The 12,304-nt window shown below is 43.9% G+C and overlaps 2 protein-coding genes across 5 annotated transcripts in view; one reads left to right on the forward strand and one right to left on the reverse strand.

Moving 5' to 3' along the window:
* The window catches only part of LOC310754427 (putative helicase senataxin), a 57,577-nt gene that overhangs the window by 40,462 nt on the left and 4,811 nt on the right, over nucleotides 1–12,304 (reverse strand). For all 3 annotated transcript variants that reach the window (XM_083596238.1, XM_083596239.1, XM_083596237.1), the window contains exons 2-4: nucleotides 11,443–11,620; nucleotides 1,189–1,384; nucleotides 394–503 (exon numbers count right to left, since the gene is read on the reverse strand). In XM_083596238.1, coding sequence (XP_083452364.1) covers nucleotides 394–503; nucleotides 1,189–1,384; nucleotides 11,443–11,619 — 483 coding nt within the window. In that variant the 5' untranslated portion in view covers nucleotide 11,620. The remainder of the gene's footprint in view (nucleotides 1–393; nucleotides 504–1,188; nucleotides 1,385–11,442; nucleotides 11,621–12,304) is intronic.
* TTF1 (transcription termination factor 1) overlaps nucleotides 10,429–12,304 on the forward strand; it is a 32,191-nt gene continuing 30,315 nt past the window's right edge. Inside the window, exons 1-2 of one of the 2 annotated variants that reach the window (XM_083596293.1) lie at nucleotides 10,429–10,519; nucleotides 11,310–11,447. The gene's annotated coding sequence lies outside the window, so the exon portion shown is untranslated. The remainder of the gene's footprint in view (nucleotides 10,520–11,309; nucleotides 11,448–12,304) is intronic. The other variant, XM_083596294.1, reaches the window with a different exon arrangement.

Below are 12,304 nucleotides of genomic sequence, written 5' to 3' on the forward strand. Positions count from 1 at the left end.
TCATGTGGGAGCTGGAGCAAGCTTGTTTTCTCCTGCTTGGAGAACTTGTACCAATGACTTCAATTTACAAGAAATGAGATTCTGACTAAACATAAGGAAGAACTTTCTAGCAGTGAGAGCTGTTTGACAGTGGAAGAGACTCCCTTAGGAGTTGGTGGACTCTCCTTCCTTGGAGGTTTTTAAACAGATTGGATGTTCACCTGTCATGGATGCTTTAGCTGAAATTGCTGCATTGCAGGGGGTTGGACTAGGTGATGCTTGGAGTCCCTTCCAACTCTACAATTCTATGCATAAGGACTTTCTTTCATTTGACCAATGGTTAAGGCAGCTTAATCCTACGTTTAAGCCTGGGAAGCAAAACTGAAAATGTAGAAGAAAATTAAAGCAGCTCACCGTTTCATTAGGGTGTACCATGAGCAAATAGACCCCTGGGTGTTTCCCAAGCACCTGGCAAGGGTAGTTGATTGCCTCCATTTTGCAAATAGCATTCACAAACAGCATGCCTACAATTCAAAAAAAGAGAACACAAAGTGTTAGGGCTGCTGGAATAACCATAATTTGAAGGGAAATGATCCTTGCATAAGATGAAAGCCATTTTCAAAGATTTATAGAACAGGAATGGACTCTGTGGAACCCTCTGCATAGTGTTCAGATCAACACTATGCAGAGGGTTTTATCCTATAAAGCTTCTTAAGGGAGATACCTGTCTGGCATTTTCATGAAACACGCCCCCCCCACACACACACATACAAAGGAGAGATTTGGTAAACCTTCCCTAGGCACCTTGTTACTATATGGCTGGGCCAAAACAAACCCACAGCTTGTCCTTCCAGCAAAGTTAATACACAGGTTCCTGCAACAAAAAGAATTCTACCCTCCTGTTCTTAGTAAACAGCAGGGATGCATGTCTTGAGGAAGTCAAGTGAGCAACACCACCCAGGCCACAATTTCTGATCACTTGTGATGGCAACAGAATATACATAATATAGTAATAAGAATTTTGTGTACAAGATTTTCTGAGGAGCGAAATAGTACAAAAAAGCCCAATCAACATACCACCTCCTGGCGTATCCTGAGAATGCAACCACTAAGTGATTTGTCACAACCTGTTTCAGTAGCTGCTTTCAAAAACTGTAGCTACTATGCAAGGGAGAACCAGATCAAGTTCAGGTGCCTCAAGATACTCACTGACGTGTTTATGAAGCAACAGGTAGGGGTATTTCAGTATTTCCAACAATGGCACTCTAAGTTTTTTCTCGATGTCAGAATTCAGGCATTGCACCTTTCCCCCCTCATCACAGTCCAGCGAATTGCTGTCATCTTCCTTCGGCATTGATTTCTCAAAATGGGCAATAAGACGAGTGGTTTCAAGATTCCACAGGATCTGTAATTAGAAAATAAATTAACTACAGAATTCTAGAACAGAGATTGCAGTAACTAACTCTGCTGCCCTAAAAAGATGCTAGCTGAAAATAGAATCTACAGATTATTATTTATTTTAAAACATTCCCACTCTTCATCCCAAAAGGGTCCCAGATCACCAGACATGGATGCAATGGAACACTTAAAAGATCTAAAAACAATTCCAAAGGAGAAACAGACTGGGAAAATCTCTATTTTAAAGGCTTAAATGGGCAAGTAGTAGCATCCGGAAAGGATTTTATTTTTTTTAATGTATCACAAACAATGACTGCATTCCAGGATATGGAAGTATAACTCACAATGATATAACATAAATGAAATCAAAACTACATTATGCAAAATTACATATTCTTGAGACAATTCTGCCCCTTGTCTTTCCAAGTAATGGAGAAAAAGAAAAAAATTACAGTTACCTATTCATAACAGGAATTCAAGAAATAGATTTGTACAATCTCAGGTGTAAATTAGCATAAATCAGTCCAGTGTAGGAAACCCAGGAAAAATTAATCAGGTGAAAAACAGTAACTAAAAGTTAAAATATTTTTGTTTGAGCTTCACCAGAGCACAAAGGAAATAAAATGGAGAAGATGGCAATGGGCAAAGCTACTTGTCCTTGAGCTCTGTTGTCTGTTTTAATTTGTTTTTATTTTGAGCAGTTTTGAAGCCAGTTGGCTGTTAATGTTAATTGCAACATACAGGCAAGGAATGTATCTGTTTTATCTGTTTTAATTTTACGTGAGCTTAAAAACCATATATTTTAATTGGAGGACAGGTGCTGGGAAAACAGCTGTTTTGATTCTGATTAGTTGATAAGGAATGTTTAGAATCTCATCTCAACTGAAGGAGATTCTGTAGTTTTAACAGTTTCAGTATGGTTAGGTAAAGGTAAGGGATCCCTGGACAGTTAAGTCCAGTCGAATTCGACTATGGGGTGCGGTGCTCATCTTCATTTTCAGGCCGAAGGAGCTGGCGTTTGCATACCGCTTACCCCAGTTGTGCCCAACATGACTAAACTGCTTCTGGTGCAACCAAACATTGTGACATCTACAATTATTTAATTTATTTATTTATTTATTTATTTATTTATTTATTAGATTACTCTAAGACCAAGATTTTTGGCAAATACAGTCATAGGATTAGATGGTGCTTGGATGAGCAAGCTATAGAATAAACTTGCTGATTAGATACCTTTAATGTAATCTTTAATGAAGTCCGCTCTTGGAAGTGTCATAGGGAGGCCATGAAAGTCAAAGCACAAAACCACAGGAACATGGATGAAATTCTATTACAATAAGGGAGGGCTGCTGAATGAACCTGCCCTATTCGGTAGCAACTGCTTACTCAAATGCTCTATGGCATGGAAACTGGAGGCTCTGATTTGAACTCTATTAAAGTTTTGGAATCATCACTCATTATCCGTTAGCCTGCCCCTTAGAGACCCAAGAGATCGCTTTCTAAAATCTTTATTCATAGAAGCAAGTAGGTAAACCCCAGCAGAAATGGTTTGATTTCTTTTGGGTGATAATTGTTTCATAACACAGAGTAGCCCCGCTATGAACAGGCTGCAAAAAAGAAGAAGATAAAATTGCTATAAATTGTTGTGATTTGGACGTTTAATTTGAAATTAAGCTGGAATTTAGTTTGTTGGTGTCTCTGGCAACTTTTCTCTGACATGGATGTTAGCTCATATAAATTCAAAAGGTCAAAAGTTAAGTGAGTTTCAATGCAGGAGCACAACCTCTTTTTTATTCCCCAGCAACCCAAAAACACATTTGTTCTCTATAACCTCAAATTCCTGACTGTCTAAAGACTGTCTCAAGATTTCCTATGTATTTTGAGGAGACTGGTGATGCTTAACAGGAATCACCTCAGCCATGTATCTTCTTGACACTGGGCTATTATTCCATAGCTGGTTCCATAGCTGGGCCAAAAGCCTAGCCCACCTATCCTGTATTTTCCTACATCTGAAAACTGAGGCTGAGAGAAATCAGGAGGGACAGCCCTGTATGTAAACCAAGTTTCTAAACTCAGCTTTTGCCCACTCCTACCATGTGTCTCCGTGTGCTGCGCTGCTGCTGGCTCGCTAGAGCAGCTTCGTCACGCTGGCCACGTGACCCGGAAGTGTCTCCGGACAGCGCTGGCCCCCGGCCTCTTAAGTGAGATGGGGGCACAACCCTAGAGTCGGACACGACTGGCCCGTACGGGCAGGAGTACCTTTTTACCATGTGTCTCCATGATTCCTTATAAACCTTTGCTTCCCTCACCCCCAAATACATGTGGATTCCACCTCAAAGAGGTCCAGACTGAGGGCCTGCAAGTTGAAGGGCTGCAGCTCAGGGCTAGAGCAGCTGCTATGCATGCAGAAGGTTCCAGGTTCAGTCCCCAGTGGCATCTCCAGGCAGGGCTGGGAGAAACTCCCTGTCTAAAACCCTGGAGAGCAGCCTGGAGAGCAGCTGCCGGTTGGTGTACACAATACTGAGCTACAGAGACCAGTGATCCAACTGGTAGCTGCAGGGGAGATTTTTAAATTAAGAAAATAGATTTAAAAGTTATGGGAGCACAGAAATGTTGCAAATGGAGGGACAAAGCAGGATGGAGCTCAGGATTAGCAAATAGTGTTGTACATCAATTGTATTCAGGAGCCAGCCAAAATATATCCTTGACTATTTTTAGTTTTCAGCCACACTTGAATTATCAATGACTGTTTATATTTCTCCATTGTGCTGTGCCAGTTTTCAGAAAAGATTATATGGCCCTGTTTCTGGAAGGTCAGGGCAAAAGATAACAGGTCATTTTATAAGTCGGGGCCACTGACAAGGCTAAGTAATGCTGAAAGGATGTGTAAGTTTTAAGTCACGCAGAAAAGGAAGCAATGCAACAGAAATGCTAAATGCTGGCAGATACAAAAAATACAAAAACTGCATCAATAACCCAATAATTCCAAGAAAGGCCTTTGAACAGATAATTAAACACCAGTCTGTGAACAGTTAAAAAAGAATGCTGTGATTACCAAGACCAGTGTTAGTTTCTTAAGAACAAGTCATGCCAGATGAATCTCTCTCTTATTTTAATAGAGGTACAAGCTTGGAGGATCAATAGAATGCTCTCGATGTAGTGTATCTTGCTTTCTGTAAGGCTTTTGACAAAGTGTCACATAATATTCTTGTGGAGAAGCTAGTAAAATATGGGGTAGATGGGGTAATTGGTAGGTGGATTTGTAGCTGATTAATTGACCAAATCCAAAGAGTGCTTACTCAAGGTTCCTTCTCTTCCTGGAAAAAAGTGACAAGTGAGGTGCCGAAGGGTTCTGTCCTGGGACAGTTGCTCAATATATTTATAAATGGCTTGAATTGAGGGCATGCTTATTCAATTTGCAGGTGACACCAAACTGGGACGAGTAGCTAATGCCTCAAAAGACAGAATCATGCTGCCACCCTCTGGAATCATAGTCAAAACACCTCCTCAGAGTAATTTAACAAAAGAGATGAGAAATAAGCTCACTGGAAATAGTAGTACACTGGTCAACCTCTTATACATGAAACAATACTTTTATGAATATGGAGGGAAGACTAGACTTTCAGCAAACAGACTTAAAAAGAAATAAATTCTGTCAGGAGTACACAGTATTAAAAAAGGCACTAAAACAATCTCTTTTAAAGGCATCTACCCCCTCCTCTTATACTAAATTATATACCTCATAATCCCCCCTCAAAAGATATCCACAATTATTAGAAAACTTACCTATACCCTCACTAACTCATGAGAAAACCTTTTTTAGATAGCCCCATCTCCCTAGAAGAAATTGACAATGTTCTTAAAAAACTGAAACCACATAAAGCCCCAGGACCTGGTGGCTTCACTTCTAGGCTTTTGAGCTTTATAAACAATTCAAAGAAACATTATCATCATATATGGTCCTCTTATTTAATGACCTAATGAGAGGAGCACCTATCACCAAAATATGGTACCACACCAAGATTATAGCTATCCCAAAACCATTTAAAGACCACCAAAAAGTAGAATCTTTTTAGCCAATTTGTCTGATTATGAAATTTTTACATGAGTGGAAGTCAACAGGATTAAGACATTGTTACACAAACTAATAGCCCCAGACTAAGCCCGAGACCAAGCTGGTTTTGTCCTTCATTGAAACATCACCGGACCTATCAAAAAGCTGTCAACATAGTAGACAGACAACCTTCCCACTGGTAGTCATGGCGTTAGACATCCTCAAGGCCTTTGAATGTCTGAAATGCGACTACTTGCAGGCAGTCCTTTCTAAAATGCAATTTGGCCCCAAATTCATACAAATTTTGAAACAAATATACTCTGAAGCTTCCACTACAGTAGAAATAAATAATATAAATTCATCCTTAGTGGGGATTCAAAGAACAATGCAAGGCTGTCCAATCTCTCCCTTTTTTGTTCATCCTAGCTTTAGAACCATTAGCTATATACTTCAGAACAACACCAGATGTCAAGGAAGTCCTAATTGGAAAACAAAACTATACGACTGGACTATTTGCTGATGATTTAATGATAATGACACCTGACCTTGAAGACAGGAGCAGCAATATTTTGAAAGCTTCACAGCTTTGCAACACAATCAGGTCTGCATATTAAATTCTCAAAATCTGAAGATTTATGCTTCAGTGTACCACCCAACCAAAAAGCTTTCACAAAACTCACAGGCATTAGATAGACTCTCTCACAAAAAGCTTAGCTATTTAGGAATAATTATAACAAGAAACCTTAACAGACTCTATTGACAAAATATCCTCCTATAGATATCTGTGGACAATTCAGAATTTGACAAAAACACACACAATAGAATAAACCCCATTTTATCCTAGACAAATTAGCAATGGTAAAAATGGTGATTCTACCAAAACTGCCATTTCTATTCCAATCACTAACCCACTTGGATCTCACTCAACAAAAGTGCAAAAAAAACACCAAACCAGAATAAATGCCAAACTCCCATTAGGAGGAGGCAGGGGCACCCCAAACTTGATACTATATTTTATTGCTAACCATGTAAAACATGCCATCCCTTTTATTTTAGATGATACCTCAAAACAATGGCATCAATTGTAGGGTTGCCGTATGTCCAGGAAATCCTATATATGTCCTCTTTTGGGGGGGCCTACATCCCCATCAAGGGAAATTTTTACAAGTTACAGCAATTGTCCAGGTTTTGGGGGGGGTTGGTTTTATTTTATTGTATTTACTTTTTTGTGCACGGAGGCTTGGGTTTATGTTTGGGCTCTGGCGTGGTTGGTCTGGACTCTGGTTTGTGCTCAGGCTCTGGTGCAGATGGTCTGAGCTCAGTTTCAGGCTCTGGCTGTGGCAGCCTGGGCTCTGGCTTGTGCTCTGGGGTCTGGCACAGACAACCTGGGCTGTTTCTGGTTCGGGCTCTGGAGCGGGCAGCTTAGGCTCTGGTTTGGGCACTGGTTTGGGCTCTGGCGTGGGCAGTTGGGGCTCTGGCGGCGGCTGATGGCCGGGGCGGGACAGATGGTCGCCAAAAAAACAACTTATTTTGTCTCGATTCTTACCTCTTGATATATGGCAACCCTATTCAATTGAAAACAGAAGTAACTGAGGAAATTCTAACCTCAGCATACCCTTTAAAGCAAACATTTAGAATCATTCCAAAAGTTCATATTTGATCCACACAAACCATTCTTAATGCATGGAAAGAGAAGGCAGGACTCCTAACTCCAGCACTGTCCCCTCTGGCAGCCCTCGCCTCCCACCCACAATTTCACAACACTTCTTGACAATTTTATGTGGCCAGATAGAGAGCAGAAGGTCTATACCAGTTATGTGACTTTTGTAACAGAAATACAGTGATACCTCTGGTTGCGAACAGGATCCGTTCTGGAGGCCCGTTCACAACATGAATAGAATGCAACCCGCACCGGCATGTCTGCGCACGTGAGGGTTGCAATTCGCCGCTTCTGCACGTGTGTGACGTCATTTTGCACGTCTGCGCATGCGCGAGTGGCGAAACCTGGAAGTAACCCTCTCCAGTACTTCTGGGTCACTGCGGGACGCAACCTGACACCTGCAAAAACCTGAAAAAACGTACAGTGGTGCCTCGCAAGACGAAATTAATTCGTTCCGCAAGTTTTTTCTTCTTGCGAGTTTTTCGTCTTGCGAAGCACGGTTTCCCATAGGAATGCATTGAAAATCAATTAATGCGTTCCTATGGAGACCGCTTGCCAGGCTCGTGGTGCGGAGAAGGGCTTTTCTCCCCACCGCAAGCCTTCAGGACAGGTACGGGAACAGAGGGGAAGGCGCACAGCGCTTCTCCTCTGTTCCCGGGGCTTGCGGTGGGAGGAGGGTTTTTCCTCCCCACCGCCAACATTCAGAACAGCATTCTGAATGTTGGCGGTGGGAAGGAAAACCCTCCTCCCACCGCAAGTCTTCAGGACAGCCATCCTAAGGCTGGCGCGGGGAGAAGGTCTCTCCGCCCCACCGCCAGCCTTCGGAGGAGCCTTCCGAAGGCTGCCGGCGGGAGGAGGTCTCTCCGCCCCACCGCCAGCCTTCGGAGCAGCCTTCCGAAGGCTGCCAGTGGGGCGGAGAAACCTCCTCCCGCCACCAGCCTTCGGAGCAGCCTTCCGAAGGCTGGCGGTGGGGCGGAGAGACCTCCTCCCGCCGCCAGCCTTCGGAGCAGCCTTCTGAAGGCTGGCGGTGGGGCGGAGAGACCTCCTCCCGCCGCCAGCCTTCGGAGCAGCCTTCCGAAGGCTGGCGGCGGGAGGAGGTCTCTCCGCCCCACCGCCAGCCTTCGGAGGTCCGAGGACAGTGGGGAAGACGCGCTGCATTTCCCCGCTGTCCTGGAGATTTCCCTATGGGCTTTCGTCTTGCGAAGGAAGCCCATAGGGAAATTCGTCTTGCGAAGCGCATCGAAAAACGGAAAACCCTTTCGTCTAGCGGGTTTTTCGTCTTGCGAGGCGTTCGTCTTGCGGGGCACCACTGTATCATGAAGCAAACGTAATATGAGGTATGACTGTATAACACTGTCAGACCAAGAAATACAGACTATAAGTACACTTACAATTTAAATTTACCGTATTTTTTGCCCCATAGGACGCACCTAGTTTTTTGGGGCGGGAAATAAAGAAAAAAAATTTATTTCCCCCCCCAGGCGCGGGGCTGGGGCGGGGGAAGCCCAAGCTTCCCCCGACCCCAGCCCCCAGAACAGGCTGCTGCCTGCAAGCCTTGCGAGCCCGGCACGCAAGGCTTGCCGACATCTGCCTGAAGCACGGGGCGGGCTCCGCAGCTTGCCCCGTACTTCGGGATGCAGGCTGCTGCCCGCAAGCCTTGCATGCCTGGCGGGACCTCCCGCCGGGCGCGCGAGGCTTGCTGACATCTGCCCGAAGCACGGGGCAGGCTCCGCAGCTCGCCCTGTGCTTCGGGATGCAGGCTGCTGCCTGCAAGCCTTGCACGCCCGGTGGGACCTCCCGGCGGGCGCGCAAGGCTTGCGGATAGCTTCCTGAAGCCTGGAGAGCGAGAGGGGTCGGTGCGCACCGAAGCCTCTCGCTCTCCAGGCTTCAGCGAAAGCCTGCATTCGCCCCATAGGACGCACACACATTTCCCCTTCATTTTTGGAGGGGGAAAAGTGCGTCTTATAGGGCGAAAAATACGGTAATCATCTTCACTTTGAACTCCCCCTCCCAAATTCGTCAATACAGTCATACCTTGGATTGAATGTGCTTCAGGTTGAGCGCTTTCGGGTTGCGCTCCGCAGCGACCCGGAAGTAACGGAGCGCGTTACTTCTGGGTTTCGCCACTCATGCATGCGCAGACGCTCAAAATGCATCACACGCATGCGCAAAAGCGGCAAAACATGACCCATGCAGAAGCGCTATCACGTCTTACGCTCTGTTCAGGATGCGAACGGGGCTCCAGAACGGATCCCGTTCGCATCCCGAGGTACCACTGTACACCAAAACTTTTTATTGTTTCATTGATAATGTAAAAGTAGCATGATACTTACTGTATTTTTCGCTCCATAAGACACACTTTTTCCCTCCTAAAAAGTAAGGGGAAATGTGTGTGCGTCATATGGAGTGAATGCAGGCAGGAGGCTCTGCTCAGCGCTCCCTTTAAAGAGCCGCATGGAGCGTGTGTACAGCTATTGGGGGCTTTTCCCTGAGGAGGGAGAAGGGACTGATGGGCTGCCCTCTGTCCCTTCCCACACCTCCTAGAAAAGCCAGCAAGAGCCGCTGCCAGGCTCTGCTCAACGCTCCCTTGTAAGGGCTCCCTTTCGTCCCTCCTCCCGCTTTGCTGGGAAGCCAGCAGAACAAGAGGCGCTGCGCAGCTATCGCTCTTGCTCTGCTGGCTTCAGCGAGAGCTGCGCAGCTTGCTTGCTGGCTTCTCAGCGAAGAGGGAGGAGGGATGGAAGGGTTTAAAAGCAAGAAAAGCGAGAGCCGCTTACATGCTCTGCGCAGAATATTTTTTTCCTTGCTTTTCCCCTCTAAAAACTAGGTGCGTCTTATGGTCAGGAGCGTCTTATGGAGCGAAAAATACGGTGATCTAAGCACAACCGCAAGGGCTCCTGATTGGATGTTTGGCAATACAATGTTAAATATTTTTTAACTCTACTCTGTACTGTTTCCCCTTTGCTTTTGTTTTAACCAATTCACGAACCAAGAAACTATACACTGACCACTAATGATGAATCATATGTTGTAGATATTACTGCACATTATGCTATTTTTGTGATAAACAAGTGACATGTGATGACTTTGTCTATTTATATGCATCATGTATTATTCCAAAGCCTAGTAAAAAGTTATTCAAAAAAGAAGAGCAAAAAAGAGTGACATGTCAGAATGTAATGAACAAAAACTCTTCCTAAGGGTTCAATATGTGGGATGTTAGCATCCAAAATGCATATGTAAAGGGTTAATTGCAAGAGCTGTAGAACTCTATGACAGTTAGTAGAACAGTCTTAACTGTTACAGCATCAGGTATGTTATCTTGTGCTACTGTCTGCCTTGATTAGTTAGTCTGTGGCAGTGTAACCTATGTAAGCCGTATTAGCAATTTAAGAAACATCCACCTGCATTGTATATTTTAATCTGCAACGGCAAGTACACGAAAGTAAAAATTATTTGTTATTTAAACTTTAAAAGAAAGTGTCTTGCATAGTTTTTATAGGAGAGAAAAGAGAACTAATTAAAGGGTCAAAAGACCCAGGGCTGTCTTCCGTATATACCATAAATAGGAACTAGAGTTTAATTACAACAGGATAAGCATTCAAAAGTATAAAACAGAAGGACATGACAGAGGTAAGAAAAAATCTGGGTGGGGGGTGTACCCTCCAAAGTCTGCAGCTGGTAAAAACACTTGTATAGACTTTGTTAGATCATTCTCTGTGCAATTCAGATTTTGATTTACACCAAAGGAAAGAGACAAAACAAGCAGTGAACACCACTTGAAAGTCTAAACAGCAACAGTTAATCTGAAATTTGTTTTCAGAACTAGAGGAACAAAGGACTTTATTTTTAAGGACATAGAGACAGAGCAACAAGGCAAAGAAAAGGTTTTGCAGACCACTTTTTTATTTTACACAAAGAAAGACTCAGTTCCAAAGTAAATCAACTGCAGATAATTTACTTTCATAGTTGCTGCAGCCACCTTGTGAATTCAACTTCAAAACCCCTACAGTGGATTGTATTCGATCTGAGCTGGTCCCCGTTAAATTAATGGGCATGAGTGACTAACTTAGAACTGAAAGCAGTGTTCAGCATTTGGAAGATAGATAGAGATTTGTTTGGCAGCCCCAACATTTTGTTGTTGGGGCTTTAAAGTGCTGCTCATCACATAGGGCAGAGGAAAATGAGTCACCTGACATCACCGCCCATCTCTCCCACCAGGTGAATTGTGCTCCCCATCTCTAAACCAATAACTACTGGTCTTCTGCCTACCTAAATCTGCTTTGACTGTCTCTGTCATCTGTTAACCCCAACACAGCCAGGATATGGTGGCCTATAAATGAAAGCAAATTACCTCATGTAAGGATGACAAGTCATCCTTCACTTTATGATATTCATCCACACACTCCAAACAGTAACAAAGGTCTTCGTTGGCTGCAGCAAATCTTTCTGGAGGCAGTGAAGAATTGGCATAGTTCTTTAAGGTGGTGACAACCGAATCAGTAGGGGTGCACCAACAGCACGTCTCCATTCTGCAGATAAACACAAAAATAAGAGAAATTATTGTTTTAATTATTTAAAAACATGAACACAGAAATGACCTGAGCCAAGTTCAGTAACACAGAAAGTTGCCTTATACCAAGCCTGGCATAAGAACATAAATGAGCTTGCCAAATCAGCCCAACAGGGGGCAATTCCAAGCCCTACTTGGAGATGCTGGGGACTGAACCTTGTACTGTCTGCATGCAAAGTGGGTGCAGCTCCATCACTGAGCTACAGCCCCTCCTCAGTTACCTCAGGGGGAAGCTCCACTATACAGGTTCACATCTGTACATACAATAACTATCAATATTTTGTGACTGAATGACTTATTGTGTCAATGTAACTTTTACCAACACACACTCCCAACGTACATCTATCTCCCAGCTTCCTGCCTGACAAGGCAGCACAACATAGGTTGTGTTAAAGCATAAATATTTGCCAAAAATAGATGGCTCCCTGCGTCAGAGTTGCTGCTGGTTTTCAGAAACAGGGAAGAGATAAGCACTCTGGTGACCATCACGGTGGCCCTGAACTAAAGATGCTTAAGACTGGTACATCAGCTGTTTATTTTGCCAAACATTAAGATGTAAATTGATTTGATGGTATTCATTCAGTCATGACCATTATGCGCACCCCCCCCCCCAAAAAAAAACCCCATCCAGAGCCAAAATGAG

The sequence above is a fragment of the Podarcis filfolensis genome (genome assembly GCF_964270895.1).
Source record: "Podarcis filfolensis genome assembly, chromosome: Z".
Classification (NCBI taxonomy): Eukaryota; Metazoa; Chordata; class Lepidosauria; order Squamata; family Lacertidae; genus Podarcis; species Podarcis filfolensis.